This window comes from Arachis hypogaea, chromosome 10 (genome assembly GCF_003086295.3).
Source record: "Arachis hypogaea cultivar Tifrunner chromosome 10, arahy.Tifrunner.gnm2.J5K5, whole genome shotgun sequence".
In the NCBI taxonomy this organism is placed as follows: Eukaryota; Viridiplantae; Streptophyta; class Magnoliopsida; order Fabales; family Fabaceae; genus Arachis; species Arachis hypogaea.
In genome coordinates this window covers 116890221-116915327 of record NC_092045.1, presented here as the reverse complement: position 1 = coordinate 116915327, position 25107 = coordinate 116890221, and the positions used below count along the sequence as shown (strand labels likewise).

General features: G+C 31.7%; 3 protein-coding genes across 3 annotated transcripts; 2 read left to right on the top strand and 1 right to left on the bottom strand.

Moving 5' to 3' along the window:
* Positions 1 to 7632: 7632 nt before the first annotated feature.
* On the top strand, positions 7633 to 9321 carry LOC112717159 (uncharacterized). Its single transcript, XM_025769263.3, has 2 exons — positions 7633 to 8178; positions 8723 to 9321. The coding sequence occupies exons 1-2, from the start codon at positions 7861 to 7863 to the stop codon at positions 9104 to 9106; spliced, it is 702 nt and encodes a 233-aa protein (XP_025625048.1). The 5' UTR covers positions 7633 to 7860; the 3' UTR covers positions 9107 to 9321.
* Positions 9322 to 11534: 2213 nt separating this feature from the next.
* LOC112718392 (myosin-6-like) lies at positions 11535 to 19902 on the top strand. Its single transcript, XM_029289453.2, has 33 exons — positions 11535 to 11627; positions 11725 to 12027; positions 12117 to 12175; positions 12257 to 12416; positions 12531 to 12680; positions 12763 to 12905; positions 12980 to 13126; positions 13217 to 13318; positions 13479 to 13536; positions 13627 to 13728; positions 13847 to 13884; positions 13970 to 14096; positions 14176 to 14478; positions 14556 to 14665; positions 14773 to 14833; positions 14913 to 15296; positions 15440 to 15559; positions 15712 to 15812; positions 15913 to 16150; positions 16440 to 16579; positions 16670 to 16775; positions 16865 to 16888; positions 16991 to 17080; positions 17165 to 17473; positions 17624 to 17803; positions 17889 to 17987; positions 18076 to 18146; positions 18246 to 18345; positions 18408 to 18464; positions 18738 to 18794; positions 19243 to 19329; positions 19416 to 19495; positions 19623 to 19902. Exons 1-33 carry the CDS (start codon positions 11550 to 11552, stop codon positions 19741 to 19743), a joined length of 4305 nt encoding a protein of 1434 aa, XP_029145286.1. The 5' UTR covers positions 11535 to 11549; the 3' UTR covers positions 19744 to 19902.
* Positions 19903 to 20865: 963 nt separating this feature from the next.
* LOC112717158 (uncharacterized) lies at positions 20866 to 22892 on the bottom strand. Its single transcript, XM_025769262.3, has 3 exons — positions 22296 to 22892; positions 22087 to 22217; positions 20866 to 21881 (listed from the first exon to the last, which is right to left on the bottom strand). The coding sequence occupies exons 1-3, from the start codon at positions 22485 to 22487 to the stop codon at positions 21197 to 21199; spliced, it is 1008 nt and encodes a 335-aa protein (XP_025625047.1). The 5' UTR covers positions 22488 to 22892; the 3' UTR covers positions 20866 to 21196.
* Between the last annotated feature and the right edge of the window lie 2215 nt (positions 22893 to 25107).

Here is a 25107-nt window from a genome sequence, read left to right as displayed (position 1 = left end):
TCCACTACCAAATTCCAAGTCACTCTATTTTCAATCAAATCTTCTTTCCAACTTCTTCCTTGCTTTTCTAGGTCTGGCTCACTGCCTACATCCATTCCAAGACCTCCAAAGTCCTCCAAGTTTCTTTAATTCCCTTCCTCTTCAAAGCAATTTTCATTCATCACTAAATTTTCAACCCCTACATCTAATTCTTCCGCTTTAACATTCCTCATCCTGTTTAGAGCAGTGTTCATCTTCACACTTCCATTCAGCCTATTTGCGGTGGCACAGGTACCATTCAAACTCCTTATCTCCTTCCTAATCATTGTTCCCCTGCCGTATCGTCACTATATGTGTGAGCATCTGTATCAATCTCAACAAGCATCATGATCATCTTCTCATTAGAATGTGCCTGCATCCCTAATGCAGTTTCTTTGTTGCTATATTGTTCCTCGCACCTCTGACAGACCACAACCCGGAGTAGACTGGTTCAGCGGTGACTTCATGAGGTTCTCGCTCTCTACTACACACCATACCAGCGTACTCTATCCGGAACTTCATATAGTCACCGTTACCGCTTGTCGGTCTTCTCACCCCCTTTATTGCCTCTCCTCCACCAGTCCTATTGGCCCTACATTGGGTCGTGCCCTCCACATTCCCTGCACAAAGGCCAGACCCTTCGACCCTTTTTTTTCTCGATGGTGCAGTATCTCCGTCACATGCCCTCGTGACAGCCACCAACACAGTCTTATGGAGACACAGGACTAAGTACTCGTAGTTGCATGTCACTGCAATACCACTATCATTGCGTCCCAAACCATGCCCCTCTCCCACAAAAAACAGCGATCCTTCCCTACCCGTGTCAAGCTCTTCTTGATGTTATCTCCATAAGTTTACTCCTTCATCATTACCTAAATGAGATCCCATAAAATCTGCACAAACCATAACTGTCACTCAAATTATAGGATTATCCATTTTCTATTTCAAAAACCCATGCTCCCATTCATCCAAATCCACAAACGGTAATGACCATTCTGCCCTCATCTTGATGCTCCTTCCATGAACCCTGTGTCATCATCACCACCGCCATATTCCAATGCAGCTTCATCGGTTCATTACGTGCTTTAACATCTTTGGTATAGTCGTGTTCAACAATAGAGACTCCTTTTGTTACTAGCCCAATTATCTGCATGCTTTTCAAGCAATCTTCTCCGGGTACATGATTTTTTCTACGATTAAAGAATCCTTCTACAAAAGAGCTATTGTTATCTGCAACCTTCTTATCCTGCTTCGTCTTGACATCAACATTTCTCCTATATTTAGCCTCTCACATAAATCTCTTTAGTCTGCAGCCGCATTCGATTTACTTCTTAAATACTTAATTAAGACTATGTAATCATCATTATTAAAATAATAATATTTAAAAAAAATAAAAAATTAATTTAAATAATTTAAAATGATCTTATTTAATATTTATTAATTATTATTAAAATAATTATTTAATTTTAAATATAATAAATATATATTTATAAATATTATATTATATAAAATAACTTTAGATATTATCTTTTTAATATTATCCTATTAAAAATTCAACTTACTCAATAAGCCAATTGGATGGGCTTTAATTTCATTTTATATGTTATTATTTCCTGGAATTCAATTCATGCTAATTGTGTGTTTTTACTTTTTATCCATCTGTTTATTTAGACTAAAGTTACATTCAATCAAGAAGAAAGTTCACGTAATTTAATTTGGAATTTTGATCTTGCCTGCTTCTGTTCCCATTCCAAACTACCCATTTGACTCTACATTCCATTCGGAAGCTTCGAAATAAAAATCAATCGGATAAGAAATATATCCAAACACTAAAAGAAAAGAAGTACGTATTCCACTATTCCTTTTAAATTTAAATCTTCAAAGATTAATTTTAAAACAAATAATTCATATAATGATGATTAGCTTTTTACCTTTCAATTAACGCACGCAAAGGAATATTTGCTGTCTTTATAGGTGTGTGTAGGTAGTTCTCATTCCTCAACACTTAGCTTCTTTCATATAAAGAAGCAAGTATACCCAAGTAATCTTAATTTCAAATAAAATACCCACATAATATGATGAGTTTTATGTGGAATTGTGGATATTCAATGAGGATATCGGATATTCTTTTCTTAATTTTTATAGCAGTATAATTAAGAAGAATGAAAAAAAGATTAGATCAATTGGGAACTTTTTTTTCCATTTTAGTCCATCAATTAATTTATGAATTGATTTTTTTAATGAACAAAATCTATGAAAATTACAAAAAATTAAAGATTGACTTCAATTTCATATATATGGATCGGATTATCGATCCATTCAAGGTAATATTGTAAACTTTAATCAGCGGCGGCCAGTTTCTTTTGTTCTTAAAATTTGGCTTGACTGATTAATCGAAATTACAAGAAGCCAAGGCGGTGGATTCGATATTTAGATATTCCTCATTGAATACCTAAGCAGCAATTAGATTTTCAGAAATCTTATGTCATCATTTTCTTTTTTATATCCTTTCCTTCCTTATAATTATTATTTTTCTTGTGTCTCTATCTCCTCATCGTATTATTAATTAGATGATCGTCAGCTTTTTCAATTCTAGAGGAGGCTATCATTTCCCTCCTTGATTATTGTTCTTCAAGTTTAATTTGAAGCTAAGATGTTATGGATGTATATAATATAATTCAAAGAGTAGACTTTAATTATATATTGTTTTATAAATTTATGATATGAAATCCGATATAGCTATATATATGTATATTATATTTTTTACCTTCACAATTTTCATATGAATGATTTTATATATATTAATTTCTGAGTTTTCATTTACCCCACTTCTATTACGTACTTTTGGAACCACGTGAATTAGAAGCTAAATAATTGTTCAATTCTTGAATAAATAAAACTAAAATTATATATGCATAAGACCTTTATTTTTTTACCTATATTATTGAAATGACTATAGATAATAAATTAAGACATGTTCCTTGCAAATTATAAAACCACGTGATAGAATTAGGGTATATTGCTAGACTTTGGTGCCGTCTCATGTGTTAACGCTGTTGATTGACTTGCATGGACAGTAATTTTGTTAATCAAGCACGATCAATAAATGTTTAGTGGGTGTTTTTTCCCCGTGATTAAAAAAAAAAAAAAAACCGAAAGAATTATCCAAAGTCTAAACGAGTTTGAATTCAGAACATTGAGCACAACAGCTATTGTAGAAACTCCAAAGCTTGTTATTACGGAACCTCTTCATGCTCCTCCAGTCCTCCTTGGCCCTCACTTAAAAACAAATTAAAGTTGAGTTTTGTATTAGAGATATAACTATTCATATTGTCTTCTCCTATCAACTTAAACTTTTGAAGTAAGTTTAATTATTTTATTGATAAAAATTACCATTTGGTGGTAGGGTGCCTAATTAGGATGTTAAAGTTGTGAATGTTGGTAATTCTCGTTGAATCTATATATGGTAACATTGTCAGATAAAATGGACAATTATTTTACAAAGCTGACATTGAGGTCTGTTTTCTTGTCACCATGTTCTCTGAAACTTCTTTCTTTATTTATTTTATCACTCTGGCCTCTACTGGAGTCTCTTGTGTAGTTCTCATAAAAATCTGGTATTATGTAGTCACTAGTTTCTTTACCTGTATTTGATTCTTTGGGCACTAAATTCACACGAGTCATGATAAGAGATTTGCCATTTTAAATTTCTCATTCACTTCTTTTTGTGTCAGAAATTGTGACTAGAAATCACTAATAGTCATGGAATACATTCTTGCATTAATCGTAATAATGAAATGGAAAAGTATAGGTGAACAATGAAAATATTAAACAATGTAAACAATAGATATATCGGATGTTCATTTTACGAGTGTATGAATGGTTATTTTAATATTAAAATTTAGAAGGTTAATTTGGAGGTGTAGTATGTTTTTATTTGATTGGTGGTTGTTCATATTATTCAATAAAATCATTGTCCCCCTAGCATTCCCCGAATGAAATTCCTAAACTCTTCATCCAATCCTCCTAAAGCACATTTAAAATATTCTTCTATTGAGAAAGGAGTTCCAAGAGTTGAAAGTGAATTGATTACCTTGTTCATATTGCCTATATATTCAAAAACTGTTGATCTATGTTTCTTGATTGTCTTCAGCTACACTTTTAGTGACCTTATCCTTGATTTGAGTCTTGTTGTAAAGTAGTCTTCTAGAACATTCTAGATTCTGTGTGCATAGTCATATTCTACAATTTTATTAACAAAAGTTTCATTCATGGCAGAGAACATCTACGCCATTAGACACTCATCGTTGTTCCCATTATTCAAATTTTGGAGAGATTTTGTTTTCTGTTTGATCTTGATTAGTGTTGAATTTTTTTGAAATCGATATTGCTACAATGTTAATCTGCAACTTGTTTGTCTTGATGGATGTTAGTGCTTGACGTTTTCATGTTTTAAAGTTGTCTTCATATAACTTTATTGTCGTTAAAAAATTAGCAATCGAAGTAATTGTTGTTGTTGACTGAAGTTGTGTCAAGCTTGAACAATTGAATATTAATCTGTGGAAGGTGTGATATTGTCTATGGATCAAAATCGTAAAGTTCTGATACCATGTAAGATATTAGAGGAAAAAAAGAAGAAAAATAGAAAGAAGTAAAATAGAATTAAGAGAAAATTTGAGAATAAATGAAGTATTGTTGATTATAAAACGATGAGTGATCATGCAGTGAATTTCAAGATTACAATTTATATTTGAGAAGTAAGGTATGAGAAGTGTGACTATAGTTGGTTAGGGAGAGTAACTAATTAACTTGTTGAACTGTCATAATAAACTAACTATTTGCTAATTTGGAAAAGGGTTACTTAACTATATTAACATGCTCCCTCAAACTAAGGGTCATCAAAGGTTCTGTTTCGAAGACTCTGAGTGGATTTTTAAACTTGAGAAAGAACGAAGCTGAGAGAGGCTTGGTCAATGTATCTATCAGTTGATCCTGAGTTGGGATGTGTTGAACATGAATTGCCTTTTTATTACATAATTTCTGACAAATGATTGATCAATAAGGGCGAAATATTTTAATTTGTTGTGTAAAATTGGATTTGCTAAGAGAACAACTGCACTTTGGTTGTCACAATAAATAATTGGTTTTGTTGCCTAAAATGCTCTGATTTCTGTCAGTAGATTTTGTTCTAAATGTTCAATTAATAAAAAAAATAAAGATATAAAAAAATATTATTGATGAAAATGGAAAAGGAGCTTCAGAGAGAGGATTTAAATACTGGAAACCCTTGAGGAAGAGCCAGGGTTCTATCTATCGATGGCATTGGTGTCGTCATTTTACTGTGAAATTGAAATTTTAGGACCAGTCGCTGAGAAATGAGCTTATGGTATCATGAGTAGCCGGATTTACTAGAAGTAAGTGCTCTTTTTATTCTGCCATCGTGCATGTCTTCAATAGCAGGTGTAGGAGAAAATTTAAAAATACTAGACCGATGATTTACATTGAATAGGCATATGTTTTGTAAAACAGAAAGCAATTTCGCTGAGTAACCAACTAAGGGTGCAGCTAGGGCTGGAAGTGAGCCGAGCTGAGTCGAGCTAGACCAAACTCAAGCTCGGCTCACCAAAGTTGAGCTTGACTCACGGCTCAACTCATTAACAATTGAGCCTATTTCTTAAGCTCAAGCTCGGCTCACCGAAAGCTCACGAGCTGGCTCAAATAATAGAAATATAAATACAAAATCTATAATTTTATATCAATAAATTGTAACTTATATATTTTAAAAAATATTTAAAAAGAACAATTTTATATATTATTTATGTCCTACATCAAAATTATATGTAATAAATAAATATAAAATTTTAAATAATTAAGATCATTAATATATATAATTATATATTACTATTTCATATGTATATATATAATATTAAAAGTATAGACTAAATGCATATAGGATATGTGTATTAATATATATATATATATATATATATATATATATATATATATATATATATATATATATATAATCGAGCCAGCTCACGAGCTAATGAGCTGAGCTTATCCAAGCTCAAGCTCAGCTCATTTAATTTATGAGCTCAATTCCAGGCTCAAGTTTGGCTCACCAGCTCACGAATTTAGCTTATCAAGCTATTAACGAACCGAGCTCGAGCTGGCTCATGAGTTGGCTTGACTCACTTTCAGCCCTAGGTGCAGCCAACTGCCGTCCATTAGTAAAAAAGAAGCCCATTAATAAAAATATATAATTGGACTTTTTTTTTGAAAAAAACATAAATTCAAATTATCATAAAAAATATTTAAAATAAACTAAAAAAATCCAAAATCTAAAATAACATCTAAAACCAAATAAAAAGCAACAATCCAAAATCATTTTAAAATAAATATCCAAAACCTAATAAAAAAATTAAAATTTAAACAAAAAGAAACATCTAAAATCTAACAAAAAAAAGAGATATCCAAAATCATTTTAAAAAATCTAAAACTTAACAAAACGACACATAAAAAATATTGGAAAAAAATCCAAAAAATAAGAAAAGAAATATCCAAAATTACTAAAAAAAATCCAAAACCTAAAAAAAACATCTAAAAGCATAATAAAAAAACACATCCAAAACTTAAAAAAAAGTAACAACCAAAACTAATTAAAAGAATTATCCCAAACTGAATAGACAGCGTCACATCGCTGCAGCGGGTGTGGCGCGCGATGGAGTGGTGGACAAGTGGTGTTCTCGATGGAGATGATGCGTTCGCGATGAGCGTGCGTGCAACGGCGGCAATGCGTTCATGAAGGAGGTTTATGTGTTGCGGTGGTCCGCGGCACTAAGAAAAAGTGAAAGGTTGGGCATCGTTCACAATCAGAGTTGGATGATGAGTGGCCAGCACCACCAAAAGACGCGGTGCAGGGAGCCGATGCAGGGGAGGTCGCAGCGAAAAGAGTAATTAGAACAGGAAATTACAGTATGAGTTGATTTTGGGTGGATTATGTTTCTAAACTTAATCTTAGCTTTTGGAATTTTAAAATTATATTTTTTAAAAAGTTGTTCCAATTGACTGCACGTAAAGTTGGTTATTTATATTTTTTCAATAAAAAGTGATTCGAAAAGCATCACCAATTATTTCAGTCAACTAATTTTATAAAATTTATATTAAATTTGACTATTTTTTATGAGTTATCGTTTTTATGTAAAATGTTAATTTTGTCTCTTATATTAATAGGATTTTGTTAGGTAGACAATGACTTTTGTAAATAATGTGAACAATATGCTCTAGAATTGACTCAACAAAATAAAAATACACTCCACCTCTCAAATTACATCATAAACTTTAACATTAGGATAATCATCTGTACACTTAATAAATTGAAAACATAATTATCTACATACCTGTTGAATTGAACATCTAATATATCTATTGTTTACATTGTTTAATATTTTTGTTGTTTATCTATACTTTTTCTTATTAATAATATTGGTGTGAGAAGAGAATGGAATAGAATGAGAGGAAGTGGAAACGTGGGGAAGGAGTAAGCGTGTGAGGATGAAGGGAAGAGGTTAGGTTGGACGACTGATTAAAAGACAAAGTCCAAGTCTTCCCTCCAAACCACTACTTTTACAAACTATATGCATACCTCAAAATCCGTTATATTTTAATCTAACCTCTATCACTATACTATGCCGTCAATAACAACATCATTATTCATTGCTATGGACTAAGCCAACCATTATTCCACCACCACTCTCCATCAAATTCATCATGATATTCTTCCCATAGGCCATAGCTAAAATCAACTTACCTGATCTTCCATCTTTTAATTAATAAATCCACATGGCCAAAACCAAAAACCGATTTTTCCTATGCTGTTTTGGACCACCACCCGACGCAGCATCCACTAATAATAAAAGGACTGATCCAATAATCAAGAAACGGACGAGGAAGAAACGCAGCTGGATTTCATGGCTCATCATTCGGATCCGAAATACTTCCTGCAAAACGGTGCCGCTTGAAGATCATTACTCCAATCCCAAGCCCAAGCCACCAAAGTCAACTCTCCGTCACAATAATAAGCCTCAAGCTCCACCACCGCCATCGTCAACTCTGCCTCTTCCGCCGCAGCCGGCTACTCCCTATTATACACCTTCGCAGGTACGTATTACTGTACATATTTAACTCGTAATGGATCTTTCATGTAAAATTCTGTACCCTATATTATTACTATATATTGATTCGAATAAGGTTGTGTATATATTATTAATGGAAGACTAATAATGCAATAATATAATATGTCCGACACTGCAAAAATTTACCCAATGTTTATTTTTTTTAAGAATCAAAGTCTATGATTTTTTTTGTAAGAATCAAAGTCTATGAAAAAATAGCTCTTCTTTTTAATTTTATGCTGGGGCCTATAAACAAAAAAAATAATTTAAAAGTTAGTATTTTTATTAAAATTTAGTTAGTTCTTAATTAAAAAATGAGTAATCTCACATGAGATATAATTTAATATTATTTAAAATATTAATAATAAATATTTAATGACTATCAATCACAAAATTTATTGATTTTTAATATTTTTTATAAATAAATTCTTAAAAAAAACAATGTATTGTTGATATATGTCGATAAATTGGAGGCAAGCGGTAGGAGGTGTTGTACACTTGTACTTATTATACTGCGTGTTATGTTTCAGACAAGGCACGGGGCGAACAAAAAGAGAGCAGAGGAGGACACGCGTCAACAACGAAGAGAGTCTCTGAATGATGAAGCAAAACTAGAGCCAACAGAAACAATTACGAAGCAGAAAAAGTCTAATAAGTTCGAGCCAATCGTGGGAATGTCCATAATAGTGGTCACTCTGGTCATAATGGTGTTTTGGGGTCGCTTATGTGCCATACTCTGCACTTCCGCATGGTTATACTACATCCCCCATTTCAAGACTGCCACAACTGCTGCTTCTCATTCTCAACACGACATCGTCCACGTGGACGTGGATTTAGATTCGAAGGATTACAAGAAGAAGGTGATCATGGAGGGACTTCTAGACAGAAAGAGAGGGCTCACTAGTCACTACTAACAAAATAACAAACAAACTAATATTATATAAATCTTCCTTTTCTCAGCTCGGTAGGTTACTTGCTTGTTGACCTCATCTAGTCCCATCCTTTTAATGCTGGCTAAATACTTTATAGTTTTGTGATCAACCCAGAAAAAAAAAAGAAAGTTAGTCAGAAGTGAAAAAAATACTTATGTAAATGTACATTATTATTATTATTTTATTTTTGTTACGTATGTAGATTATTTTTTTTTAATTTAATATTAATAATAATTAATTATAATAGGAGTACATAATGAATACATAATATTAATTATTAAATATTTTTTTAAGAGTATATAAGATTAACTAAAAATTAATTTTTTTTCTCAAGAGTACATAAAATTAACCACCAAATATTAAAGTAATGAAAAAATAACATAGGTAACAGTTTCTAATCAGATTCCTTTTGTAGAATTTTTTTCTTCATATAAAGATGTAATTATAATTAGGATTTATATTATGACACATTTGAAGAGAATATATAATAATATTATTTTAATTTTTAATGTATTTAATACATGAGAAATATAAAAGATTATTTATCTTTTCAATTTATTATATGCATTTATTTATTCTCTCTTTTGTCTATTCACTTTTTTTTATTAAATAATATATTATCCGTAAAAATAAATGATTATTTAAAATCGAATGGAATATAAATTAATGTATATTTAAAGAGTTAAACTCACATGTGGTGTATGTTTTTGTGTGAAGTTAATAATTGATAATTATTAAATAATTTGATAGGTTATACTAAATCATTGTTTACGATTTTTAACTATCAACTACATATAAAAATAACTGTATATGAGTCTTCATTTTAATTTTATTGCAATGATAATACGAAGAGAGTTCGTTTAGATAACTTTTAAAATAATAAGTTTAAAAATTAATTATTTTTTTGACATATGATAATATATGTATGTTTAAAATTGTGTATGAAAATTAGATTCATATCTGAATATAAAACAGGGTTTATACTTTTCCTTAAGGAAATACCAACCCATCCCCGCCTTTTTTCTATTTCCTAACATAGCATGATATTAAGTGCTCAACACGATATTACTGAGCATAATAAGGTACTATGATATATAAAATCATGCATTGCTAAGTATATTTCAGTTATAATAATTGTTCCACCTGTGATAGTGATTCGTACATAATAATGAATGGGCAGCATGTCATGTTTATAAGTATATATGAGATATAGTGCGTAAATGTATGTAAGTAATTATTGAAGATTTAAATTTTGTAATAATATCGCTATATATAACATACATTTAAGATACATCAAAGTAGTGTTAAAATAGAAAAGAGTTAAGAATTAACCACTTGAGAAAAATTAGTTAAATCTCCGATCTTTTCTTGAATACAAGTAACAGTAATACAATGCATGATTCGTTTTTGCATTGTGAAGGAGAAATGGTTGCACCAATAATAATTAAAACGACGTGTAGTAATATGTAATGTTTTCCTAACCATTGAATATATAATATTCATTTTCCAATTTAATGGCTAAAAAGTTATCACAGTGGCGATGATGCATCTTCATGCATGCAACGACGACGACGATGGGCTTTGATTCAAGGAAGGTGTAGATTGATTGATTCCGTCCGATCCCCAATTATGAATTCATTAGGATGAGATCGAGAAGATGTTTGACTTTGGCTATGTATCATCGAGGTTGAAGCCTGTTTGATTCAAGAAATTAAGTGCATGCGTGCGAAGAAACAGAAAGATTTTTCTTCAGTTGTTGTAATTATATATGGCATCATCTTATTGTGACTGGAATTGGGCAGCATATCAAGCTAGATTTCTTGGCATACCAGTTACATAACGTTATTGATTGATTAGTTAGAAGCAAAGGGAGAGAGAGTTGCAGAGGAGTGCTTAATTAGGGTTCGGTTAGCTAGTTAGCATAGGTTGGAGATTCTTCTTCTTTCTTTGTGAATCTTCTGCAACGACACTTTCCTGAGGTCACTCCAACAAGAATTACAAGTTAGTGAAAACAGTTCTGAACATGGAACCACTTGTTTGATCAATTCAACCTCAAACCCAGCATTCCCTTAACAATGGTAATTATCTACAACTTGTCATTGTGTTAGTTTCTTTCTAATGTATTGGTCACTTATACAAACACATTCCTTATTGAATGTACAGACTGCTCAACTAAGTTTCGTAGTTGGATCTCATATTTGGATTGAGGACCCTGATGAAGCTTGGATTGAAGGAGAAATATTGGAATCTAAGGGCAATGAGATCACAGTTAATTGTGCTTCAGGGACAAAGGTGAAGAACTAGTTACTTTACTTGTGTGATTATACTGCATGCATTCATGTAATGGTGCCTTTTGCAGGTTATTAGTAAATCGTCTCATATCTATCCCAAAGATCCTGAGTTCCCACCAAATGGAGTGGATGATATGACAAGGTTGGCATATCTGCATGAACCAGGGGTACTTCAGAATTTGCATGTTCGATATGAAGTAAATGAAATATATGTAAGACCTCATCATCATTCACCTCTCTCTCTCTCTCTCTCTGACTCTCTATATGTATGTATATGTTTGAGTAATGTCTCTTATGGTACGGTTCCAGACTTACACAGGAAACATATTGATAGCTGTAAACCCTTTCCAAAGATTACCTCATTTATATTCGAGGGAAACAATGGAGAAGTATAAAGGCGCGGCTTTCGGTGAGAAGAGCCCAAACCCCTTTGCCATTGCTGATTCTGCATACAGGAAGATGATAAATGAAGAAACAAGCCAATCCATTTTAGTTAGTGGAGAAAGTGGAGCTGGTAAAACAGAAAGTACAAAAATGCTTATGTGTTATCTTGCTTATATGGGAGGCAGAGCAGCTAATGAAGGACGCTCAGTTGAGCAACAAGTCTTGGAGGTAATGATAATATTTATTCCAAGAGTATGAATTCTATTTGGATCTTTTTATTAAGTAATTACTCATTGCACAATTTATTATTTTCCTAGTCCAATCCTGTTTTAGAAGCATTTGGCAACGCCAAGACTGTTAGGAACAATAATTCAAGGTACTCAAAAAGACTTGTATCTTGTATTTTCTAGTCTTAATTGGATTGATTTAAAGTTTGTTGTATTATACATAATTTCAGTCGTTTTGGTAAGTTTGTGGAGATTCAGTTTGATCAAAAGGGGAGAATTTCAGGAGCTGCTATCAGAACTTATTTGCTGGAACGGTCTCGTGTCTGTCAGGTTTCTGATCCTGAGAGAAACTATCATTGCTTTTATATGCTTTGTGCTGCACCAAAAGAGGTACATAATAATAATAATAATAATTCCCTTACCTTCTAGGAACTGAATGAACTGAACTAGTTCTTTCACCTATTTGACAAAATATATATTGCATGCATGTATGTATGTGTATAGGATGTTGAAAAGTACAAATTGGGAAACCCAAGAACTTTTCATTACCTAAATCAATCAAATTGCATTGAGTTGCAAGGGTTGGATGATTCTAAGGAATACCTTGCAACTAGAAGAGCTATGGATGTTGTTGGGATCAATGGTAATGAGCAGGTAATATAACACAATAATATACGGAATTCATAGATTTTGAATTAATGTAATTTCACAAGTTATTGTGATTTGCTCTTCTCAGGATGCCATATTTCGAATAGTAGCTGCAGTGTTGCACTTGGGAAATATTGAATTTGTTAAGGGGGACGATGAAGAGACTGATTCCTCTCAACCTAAGGATGACAAATCTCGTTTCCACCTTAAAACTGCAGCTGAGCTTTTGATGTAAGCTAAGTTAAAAATTGTTTCAATTAAATACAAAGCTTATAGATAAGATACTCATGTATTTATATGTGTAGGTGCGACGAGAAATCCCTTGAGGATTCATTTTGCAAACGTGTTATGGTCACTCGCGGCGATAAAATAACAAAGTCACTTGATCCCGTTGCTGCAAGTCTCAGCAGAGATGCTTTGGCTAAAATTATTTATTCAAGGCTTTTTGACTGGTCATTTCTCTCTGTTATATGTTCTTTCTTTTAGGAGATATGCCTCACCTTTTTGTTTTATTGAACTCATATAAATATCTCTTGTTCCAGGATTGTGGACAAGATTAACAATTCTATTGGGCAAGATCCACATTCAAAGAACTTAATCGGAGTCTTAGATATATACGGATTTGAAAGTTTCAAGACGAACAGGTGCTTAACTAGCTAAGGAACCTAGATGCTCTGTGTGTGTGGATAATGATGTGAAACTTGATCAAGTTCTTAATTTCTTATGTGTGGATAATGATGCGTTAGTTCATATCATTAACTTCTTACTTAGAAAAATTACACTCTACAAATGGTTCTTATGCAGTTTTGAGCAATTCTGTATCAATTTGACTAACGAGAAATTGCAACAGCATTTCAACCAGGTTTAAATCTGTTTTTTCTCCATTTGTTGGAATTTGATCACTTGGTAAAATATTTCAATTGACTTAGCATTTGCTTATTACATTATGCAGCATGTCTTCAAAATGGAGCAAGAAGAATATACAAAGGAAGAAATCAATTGGAGTTATATAGAGTTCGTTGATAATCAAGATGTTCTTGATCTCATAGAAAAGGTGTGTAATTTATAAAAGATTTCTTTTTCATTCTAGCATAGTTTTGCTATACTACTCTTTAATATTTACCGTCTTTCTTCTTTTCACCTTTCTGATTTATATGCATTCATAACCACAGAAACCAGGTGGCATTATCGCTCTTCTAGATGAGGCATGGTATGTAATAATAATAATTAATTTCTGGTAACCATCTCAAACGCTTGAAATAGTAAAATTAATGCATGTTGGTTAATGTTTGTAGCATGTTTCCAAGATCAACCCATGAAACATTTGCCGAAAAGCTGTATCAAACATTTAAAGACAATAAACGGTTCAGCAAGCCAAAGCTGTCTCGTACGGATTTCACAGTAAACCACTATGCTGGTGATGTAAGTGAAGTAGGATGCTATGCTATGCTATGATGGTGATATCATAAAAAATGGTTAATTAATTAATATGAATTTACAGGTGACTTATCAAACAGACCTTTTCCTTGATAAGAACAAAGACTATGTTGTTCCAGAGCATGCTGCCTTACTCAATGCTTCAAAGTGCAACTTCGTTTCAGGGTTGTTCCCTCCTTTGCCTGAGGAAACTTCCAAATCAACCAAGTTTGCTTCTGTTGCAACTCAGTTTAAGCAACAACTGCAGTCTCTGCTGGAAACACTAAACGCTACTGAGCCACACTACATTCGCTGTGTAAAGCCCAACAACCTTCTTAAGCCTGGAATATTTGAGAACAGTAATGTGTTGCAGCAGCTACGATGCGGGGTAAGGATTCAATTCTACTACATAATACATCAGTTAAGATCATCCATCATATCTTCATTCATTCATTCTATCTACAGGGAGTAATGGAGGCAATAAGAATTAGTTGTGCCGGATATCCTACTAGGAAGAACTTTGACGAATTCATTCGACGATTTAGTATCCTAGAACCTAAGGTTCTTACATCATGGTATTTTTATATATTTATGTTTTTCTTTCCCTTTGTGAATTGTGATCATCTCATCTATCTGAATTATATCATGAACTGATTGAATATAACGATGTATGCATTTACAGCCCTGATGAAATGACCAGTTGCAAGATGCTTCTTGACAAAGTGAACCTTAAAGATTATCAGGTGATGTTAGTGGTAGCTTTGGCTTTGCTAACTAGTCAACCATCATAAATGATGTTGATTGGACTATTTGCCATTACAGATTGGAAAGACAAAAGTGTTTTTGAGAGTAGGACAAATGGCACAACTAGATGCCTGTAGAGCAGAAGTATTAGGAAGATCTGCAACCATTATTCAAAGAAAAGTTTGCACATATCTTTGCCAAAAACACTACAACACATTGCGGATGTCTGCAATACAACTACAAAGGGTAGTCAGAGGACAACTAGCACGCTTTCATTATGAAAAAATGAGGAGGGAAGATGCTTCTGTGAAAATTCAAAAGAATCTTCGCATGCATCTTTCCAAGACTGCTTACCAAGCCCTCAAGGCTTCAGCTGTATTTATTCAGACTGCTATGAGAGGCAAGACTGCTAGAAATCAACTCAGATATAGGAAGTTAACCAGAGCTGCTGTAATCATTGAGGTATCAGCCAACAACTATCTACCTCAACCATTTCTATACCTTTTTTTTCCAATAATAATGATTGAAAATGTTTGACAATCTCTAATCTTTCTTATTATAAGCACATGCTCTCAATTCATTTGATGTAATTGTCTATCTTTCAGAGACACGGTAGAGGTTACATAGCTCGTTCTCATTACAAACGTTTAAAGAAAGCCGCTATTTTTGCACAATGTTCATGGAGGAGAACCATGGCTCGTAGAGAACTTCGAAAGCTTAGAATGGTGATTCACACTCTTTTTTTTTAGATTATATTTTGAATTTACCCTTTTCACTCACTCTATAAACAAATATTTAGTGCATTAAAACATGTTTTAACTCTTATATATCATATTCTCCAAAAAAAAAAATCACATCTATTTTAAACTTTTTGTAGGCTGCTAAGGAAGCCAAGGCTCTTGAAGCTGCAAAAAAAGAACTTGAAAAGCAAGTGGAAGAATTGAGTTTGTCTCTAGAATCAGAGAGAAGAATGAGGGTATGTAATTTATCTAAGTATATGAAGTTAAATTTGTTTTAGTTGTATATATGTATGTATGTACTATTGCTGACTTTTCATAATTGTTTGGGTTAATAATTATGATATTGAGGAAGCCAAGACACAGGAAAATGAAAAACTACAATCAGCTTTGCATGAGATGGAGCTTCAACTCAAAGAAACTCAAGCTTCCTTGCATGAGATGGAGTCATTGCTTCTTAAGGAACGTCAGGCCCCTAAAACTGCCGATACAACACCTATGCAAGTTATTCAATCTAACGGAGCTGATAATGATATTGAATTGATTAGCAAGCTTACAGCAGAAAATGAACAACTCAAGGTATATAATTTAAGTGTTCTTGTGGTTAAATCACGAAAAGCCAAAGTATATATTGTTATATCTGATGTTTTTACAGGGTTTGGTTAATTCATTGGAAAAGAAAAGCACGCTAGAGATTCCCAGTAATATGACTGAGAATGAAGTGATCAATATGCTTAGTTCGGAGAGGGAACTTCTTAAGGTATACAATATGTTAAAAATAATGGTCAAATTAAATCTGAAGCTTTTGGGCTTGCATGTCATATATAATATAAGATCCAAAGCTATTGTTATGTTTTAATCTTTACAGGATCAGGTTAGTTCACTTGAACAGAAAATTAATGAAACAGAAAGGAAATATGAAGAATGTAGCAAACTTAGTGAGGAACGCATGAATCAAATCATAGAGACCGAAAGCAAGATAATTGAGCTAAAGACATCAATGCAAAGGTTCTTTATATATAGTATTCATTTTTAACTTACTTGATCCTTTTCTTATATATGCTATATATAAGTTGTTTTGTGTATTATGCATGTTAGGCTTGAAGAAAAAGTTTCTGATATGGAAACTGAGAATCAAGTTTTAAGGCAGAAAAGCCTTTCGAGTTCATCATCAAAGAAAATGTCAGAAAAGAATCCATCTCAGGTAGTAAACAAACAAACAATATAATATCTATCATGAGTGTTTTATATTCGTAAAACTAATCCTGATAATCCCTCTTGTTGGTGTAACAGTCATCGGAAAATGGTAGTAATCAGGTAATATTTAAATAAGATATTGAGCCTTTTGTTCTCATATACTGACAGACACAGTAGTATGTATATATAGTTGTGATGAAAATCCTATTTGGGTGAGCGTAGGCATCAACATCAGCAAGTTCAGGCCAGACAAAGACATTTGGAACCGATGCCGATAGCAAAGTAAGGACATCTCACATGGAGAGGCATCTTGTATGCTTCTACAAGAAATTATTATTTCACATTCCAATCATTCTAACTGAGTCACATTTTCATGTGTTTGACTACTGTGTGCAGGAGAGCATCGAAACTCTTTTCAAGTGCATCCAAAAAGATCTTGGATTCTCGGAAGGAAAACCCGTGGCAGCATTCACCCTTTATAACTGTCTGCTACATTGGAAATGTTTTGAAGCAGAAAAGACAAGTATATTTGATCGTCTTATTCAGCTGATTGGATCTGCAATAGAGGATCAAGATAACAATGGTTGCATGGCTTATTGGTTGTCCAACACATCTGCTTTGTTGTTCCATCTCCAGCGAACTCTTCGAGTCCCTACAGCACGAAAGCCACCCACTCCAACATCTTTCTTTGGAAGAGTCACTCAAGTACACCACACTATATATATATATATATATATATATATATATATATATATATATATATATATATATATATATATATATATATATATATATATCTAATCATTCACTTGAGGATTCCAATAACAATAATAATAATACACACTTACTTTTCAGGGATTTCGGTCATCGAAAAGTCTTTCCAGTGGTTCATTTGATGTGGAGCATCAAGTTGATGCCAAGTACCCTGCTTTACTTTTCAAGCAGCAACTTGCAGCTTACGTTGAGAAGATTTATGGAATTCTTAGAGAAAATTTGAAGAAAGACATATCTCCTCTAATTTCTGCTTTCATTCAGGTATTAATTTAATTACCATCCATTAATTGATTAATAAATTCTATTTGATGCATTTTCTTATTGCCTATGATTATGATTATTTCAGGCGCATGGAAAGTCAGATGATAACAACCATCCAGCTGCTTCATGGACTGCCATTGTACAATGCATTAACAGATTTCTCAATATTTTCAAAGAAAACCATGTATGTCTTTTCATATTAATATAAATATGATATGGAATTTGTATTCTCGAACCCTTTTATTACTTCTTTCTTTGTCATTTTGTATCAGGTGCATCCAGTTCTCGTTCAGAAGATATTCAGCCAAGTTTTTCAACATATCAATGCGGAAATCTTTAATAGGTAGTTAATTTTCTTATGTGTGTGTGTGATAACAAATTAACCTCGTCACAAGCTAAGCATGTGAGTTGACTTGATTGGAAATACTTTATTTGGTTGCAGCCTTGTTTCACAAAGAGAATGTTGCACATTCAACAATGGACAACTTCTCAAATCTGGATTGGCTGAACTAGAACAGTGGTCTACTGAAGCAACAGAAGAGGTATATCCTAATAAATAATCATTATTTATAATTAATTTACCTACTAATTACTTTTATTGCAGTATGCTGGCACAACTTTGGATGAACTCAAACATGTAACACAAGCCGTTAGATTCTTGGTATATCTTCATTAGCTTCAACTTAATTACTCTTTTTCTTTATAGTTATACCTTAATTATTTCAATGTGGAAAGGTACTACTAAGCTTGTTGCGTTCATGAAAATATTATTCAAGACATATGATCTTTTCCTTTTCCATTGCTTAAGAGATTAGCAAGAAATCATTAAAAAACAAAAATAACTTTAAATGCTTGAGTTTGTATTGTAAAATAAGATTCCAAATTCTCAACACCGATTCTATTTTTAATTGGAGCACGACTATTACTTCTCCAGGTTGTAGAGAAAAAGGATGAATTATCATATGATGGTCTTACAAATGAGCTATGCCCTGTAAGTTTCATTTCTTCTTTTTTTCTTTTTTTCCTCCCTCTCTTAATGTGATGAGTTACAACATGTGAAAGATAAATCTATCTATGAATGGCATATCTTAAAGCAAAACCTTAACATGTGAACAACTAATCTTTACATACACAACTATAATTAATTCATGAGATGAAGCTAATAAAGAATTGTTACTTAAACTTTTGTCTAAATCTTCTTTATAAACAAAAATTTATTTTATTTCTTACATTTCTTATGTTGGACCAAAAAAAAGAAATCTCTTTAGTCTACTTGCTGTTTGAAAGATGAATCATGAATTTTTATAGTATATTTACACAAGTAAACCTAACTGTGAAATCAAATATGTGTAGCTGTATCAAATATATATGTATTATCCTTATGCAATGCAATGTTTATCTGACTCTAATGTTTGCTTGTATATGGTAATTAATTCCAGGTTCTTAGTTCTCACCAGCTTTACAGAATATGTACACTTTACTGGGATGGAAATGAAAATGACAGTAGCCAAAGTGTATCATCTGAAGTAAGTTGAGAAAGTATATATATATATAAAGGATACTTTCTATGCTTAGCATTTACTCTATCATTTATATTAACTTTCTTGTGTAGGTCATCTCTAGTTTGAAGCTGCTAATGACAGATGGTGTAGAAGATGATAGTAAATCCTACATGTTAGAAGACAATTCAAGGTAAACTTAAAATTTTTATTGATATAAGGCTTAAATATACATGCATCAAATCTTGAAGAAATTATAATTTAATTTTAACTAAAAACTAAATTTGTTTAACCTTTGGTATTTCGTCATCAATTTACAGTATCCCTATTATTGTTGAGGAGATTTCTAGCTCCCTCAAAGATAAGACTACTTCAAAAGTAAAGCCTCCTGAAGAACTTCTTGAGAATGCAGGCTTCCAATTTTTACATGACTATTCTTAATGCTCTTGCAAGGTGGCTTCATTTCCTATATATTATTATAGGTTCAAAATATTAAACACCATGCATGCTGTAAATTCACCCACTTTACCCCCCCCCCCCCTTCTTGCTATTATTAAGTGCCATCCATGTTGTACTGGTTCTGATAGCTAAAAGGTAGAATAGGCCTCAGAGTTCCTGTTAATTAACATTTTATTTTGATCTATATTTCATTAGATTGTATGGATGTTCACTTGGGAACAAACTTTTGTATAAGGTAAGAAAAGTAACATTTGTAAATTATAGGAGTTGATCCCATAGATTATTGTTGTTCTGCCTTAATAAAAATATGATTTGTAGAAAATACTTATACTATAGTAAATTTGGCCATTATTTTGTGAGATCATCCTTTGTAATATTATCACAGCATGAAATATGAAGTAAATATACAGATAGGTGGATCTATGCTTCAATTACATTGTGAAATTTACCCTCCGGAGCAATTGCCGACAAATTCATGATATCAGTTTTGATGCAATTAAGAAATTCAAGGAAAAATAAGAAAAATATTGAAAAGCTTGTGTTTCACCTCTCATGTCTGGAGGGTGGTATGAGAGTTGCAACAAAGTTGCCACTAATTTTTATATGAAAAAAATCAGAAATAAAGAAATTTAAATTACTAAAATCATGTCTTTTAAAAAGTTCAGGTTAGGAATTTAATTATGTCAAAAGAATCATGGAAACTTAAGTCCACGGAACCCATAGCACATTCAACTTAAACAACAATGATCTTATAGTAATTTATGTAAATTATATCCATAAAAAAATTATGTAAATTATATATAATTTAAATATTTATTTTACCCCCTAAAGTCTCAAAAGATGTTTATAAAATCAAAAGAAAATTATTCACATAATGAAGAAAATAAAGAAAGAAAACTAATAGTATACAAATATATTTTTATGGAAAAGTTCTTATCCTATCTTAATTTAAATTTAAAAGTTCATGTTGTATCCTGTATATGTTAAACGTTAAAGACCTCATTGCTTTCTTGTGATTCATGCATTACTTTAATGAAAGTGGTGTACTCGTGTAGATGTTTGTTTACATTTTAAGGGTTCATTTGAATGAGATTTTTTCATAGGTTTGTTAAGGAAACAAGGGGAAACAAAACCCCTACAGTATCCCATTTTTATTTTGGATTGTGACACCATGAATCTATACATAAAAAATAAAAAATATCAAAGAAAAATATAAAGGCAAATGCAACTATGCAAGGGTAAGGAATACTTTCCTTTCATCCCCTGACCCTGCATTGCATTGCATTCTCACTGTTACAATAAACAACACATTGATGTAATTTCTTGTGGCATATTGGTTTTCTTTTTCTTCTCCTTCACTGATAGGTTGCAGCAGCTAATGATTCCATAACCTCACAAAATGGGATCAAAATTGTTTATGATAAATTGATGTAATTCAGTCAAGTGCAGCTTTATTTCTTCGAGGCTTCGGTAGAACCTGTAAATCTGGTTTCAAGGTCCACACTGAGGGTGGCCAAATGGATGAGGTGCAACTGTTATCTTGGTCTTGAAAGCACGGTGTGCTGTATGATTTTCGCACCCCAGATGATAATGATGATGACCATTCAGAAGCATCCCCTGTTTTCATGATACCACTTGATTCAGAATCACTTGTTAATGCACTTCTGCTACCCACTTTCTGCCTCAGAGCCAAGCGCTTTCCTGTTCTCGATGGAGGACCAACAGAAGCGCTGCTGCTATCCTCTTTCAACAGCAATTCCGGTATCCTACTAAAGTCAGCTTCAGATTTCTGGCGCCTCCGGATAAGTTTATCATTCCATTTCTCCAACTCCCCTTCTTGCCTCACTTGTGCAGCCTCTTCAACATGCCCCTTTTCCATGACCTCTGCCAAGATTATATCCACCAAACTTCTGGATTTGCGGTGTTGGTGCAGAGGTCGGTTAGGCGAGTGGGAATTGTCTTCGGAGGAATTAGTGGCCTGTTTAAGTCCATAGAAACCTTGTAAGGAGCTCATTGCTTGCGAGACCTTGGGCTCGGAAGGCTTGCCTTTCAAGGAATGGAATGATTCAAACAGCTCAAGGTGGCCAGCATCAGTGCAAGGGGGATTGGAGTTACCTTGTCTGAAGAAGGTTAAAACATTCAAGGCCATCAATGGCTCAAAGTAATCAATAATCATACATTATCAGAATTAAATTTATATGAACCATTACTTTACTCAAAATCTGACATTGAATTGAATTTGTTGAAGAAATGATAAGGTTTATGTTCCATGCAAGAAAGAAAACCTATTTGATCTGTTCCATGTTCCAATAAGAAAAAACATACCCTGGAGAGGTTGCATCATAAGATAAACAAGGAGAAGGAGGGTGCCTTCCAGGCAGTGGAATGTTGATGGTTTTAAGTGCGAATATTTGACGATCCGTGACAAGTCCGTTCATTTTTCTGATGTCAGCAACCTGCAAAGCAACTTTGAGCTTCAGCATCACCATTCCCTCATCAATTATTCAAAAGTCAAAAAGAATGAATGAGAATACCTCAACACCATACTTGATTGCAATGCCAGCCAAAGTGTCAAACTTGGAGACAGGGTGCTCAATGCATGCTGATGCACCAATCGCTTGGGGGCTAACCTCCCGATCACTATCAAAATAGAACGAAACTTTTTGATCCTCATTGTTCTGCTCTTTCCCTGTTCCGTTTTCCATCTCTTTAATCCTATCCAACATTCAACAACCATCCAAACACATTTCAGATTTCCTTTGTTTGTTTTGCTTCGATAATTGAATTTAATTTATTCAGATTCGTATTCCTCAGAAATCAATTTGGATTGCGATTGGGATTGGGATTATTAGAGGGGGGAAAATTATAGATCGAACAAAACAAGAGGAGGAATTGGGAATTCTTTGGAGAATGAGGGATCATCCCTTTCGTGAATCGAATCGCGTTGTGGAGGTTTTCTGGGTGGCTTTTTGTGTTTCCTGAATACCGGTCAGCGTTTTGTTCCACTTTCTCGGGAAAAACAAATGAAACTGGAAGGAAGCTGCAATTGCTGCTTCTTCTTTCTTTCTTTTTCTCTTTTTTTCCCGCATCCAAAAATATATTTTCCCGCATTATAAGTTATTATTTTTCGCGCATTTTACATAAGTTACAATGAACATATTGTTAGACACTTCAGTTCAATGTACACGTAATTATTATTATTATTATTATTATTATTATTATTATTACTAGCGGCTCAACAGGCACTATCGTGCCTGTTCAGCCGCTTTTCTATTATTTTTAAGAAATTAATTTTATTTTTTTGTTAATATATTATTTTTTTTTTAAATTTATTAGATAAGTATTTTTTTATTTTAATATTGATGTGATCTTATTTATATCATATTTTATTAAAATTAAAATTTCTATAAAAAATATTTAAATATTAAATTATAAAAGCTCGCAATAGAGAGGTATATATATTATCAGAAAAAATATAATTTAAAAAATGATAATAACATTATTCTAATTTAAAAAGAGTATACATAAACTAAAATATATGTTAGTTATTTACAAAAAATAATTTTTACTTAAATGTCATGAATATTCATATTTGTCTTCATATATTTTAATTTTTAAGTGGTAGGTCAAAATATGAATCTAAATATGAAGAGGCTTTCATTTTTTTATAAATAGTGAAAGATAGAAGAAATATGAATGCTTATTTTTTTCGTTTTAAATATCAAACTGTAAGAATAATTAATAAAAAAAATAGAAGAGTATAAAAATTGTGTATTTAGAAAAAATCATTCATAATTCATTATACATCTTCTTATCAATAACTTTTCGAGTTTTGAAAAACTGTCAGATTTATTGACCATAAAAATAATTATATAACCGCTTCAATATTATTCAATTAAAAATTATGTATAACAAAATCAAAATATAAATTTAAAAATATTATTTACAAATTTAATATTTATAAACGTTATTAAGTTTAATTATTTATTTTTAATAGTATTTAATTTGAGACCGAGATAAAAATTTATATTCAAAAAACTCATTATCTTCGTGCATAATTCCAATTGTTAAAAAATATTTTATTTTTTTAAATTTTATATTTAATTTTTAGATTTTTTTAATCTCATTATTTTTTTAAAATTTTTAATTTATATTTTTATTATATCCCCTTACTATATTAAACACTATTCTTTCTCTTACTATCTCTCTCTAAACACATACTTGTCATTGTCTCATCACCATTATTATATTTTCTTGTTTTCCTTTCTCATTTTTTCCTTCTCCTTCCACCTTCTCTTCACCCGACCGTAATTAATTATTACCAAGTATTATTATCGCAACTTTTAATTTTGTCTATCACTTCGATTTATAACCATCTATTATATTAACTTTTATGAGTTGTTGAAATTTCGCTAAAAGAAGTAAGAAATAAAGCATTTAAAATTTTTATCCAAATTATGAAATTAACTTTTAGAACGTATAAAACATAAATTTAAATTAAATAAGATATTAAACAAATTTAGTATGTTGTTATTATAGGTAACAAAATCAAAATAAAAATTTAAAAGCATTATTTACAAATTAACTATTTATAAACGGCATTAAGTTTAGTTATTTATTTTTTAATAGTATTTAATTTGAGGTCAAGATAAAAATTTATATTTAAAACACTATTTATCTTCATGCATATTTTTAATTGATAAAAAATATTTTAATTTTCTTTTTAATTTTATATTTAATTTTTTTAAATTATCTTTAATTTTGTTATTTTTCAAAATTATTACTTTATATTTTTATTATATCCCTTTACTATATCAAACACTTTTTTTTTTCTTATTATTATTCCTTATACACATACTTGTCATGGTCTCATCGCCATTATTATATTACCTTGTTCTCCTTTCTCGTTTTTTTTCTTCTCCTTCCACCTTCTCTTCACCCGACCGTAATTAATTATCACCAAGTATTATTATCGCAACTTTCAATCTTGTCTATCACTTTGATTTATAACTATCTATTCTGTTAACTTTTATGAGTTGTTGAAGTTTTGTTAAAAGAAGTAAGACATAAAGCATTTAATTTTTTTTTTCAAATTATCAAAATTTGATGTCAATAATCCTAAAAAACAATATCAAAATATATTACTTTTAACTAAAATAATAAAAAAATACATAATTGTAAGTTTTTAAACTAATAATTATAAATTTAAGTCGCAATTTAATATAGTACATTGGAACAAAAAGGCAACCATTGCTATTCATATTTGACTGATATTATCTAAGTTTTACATTTATTTTATTGTGCACATTAATTTAAGTGTACTTTATTATTTTATTTTACATGTTT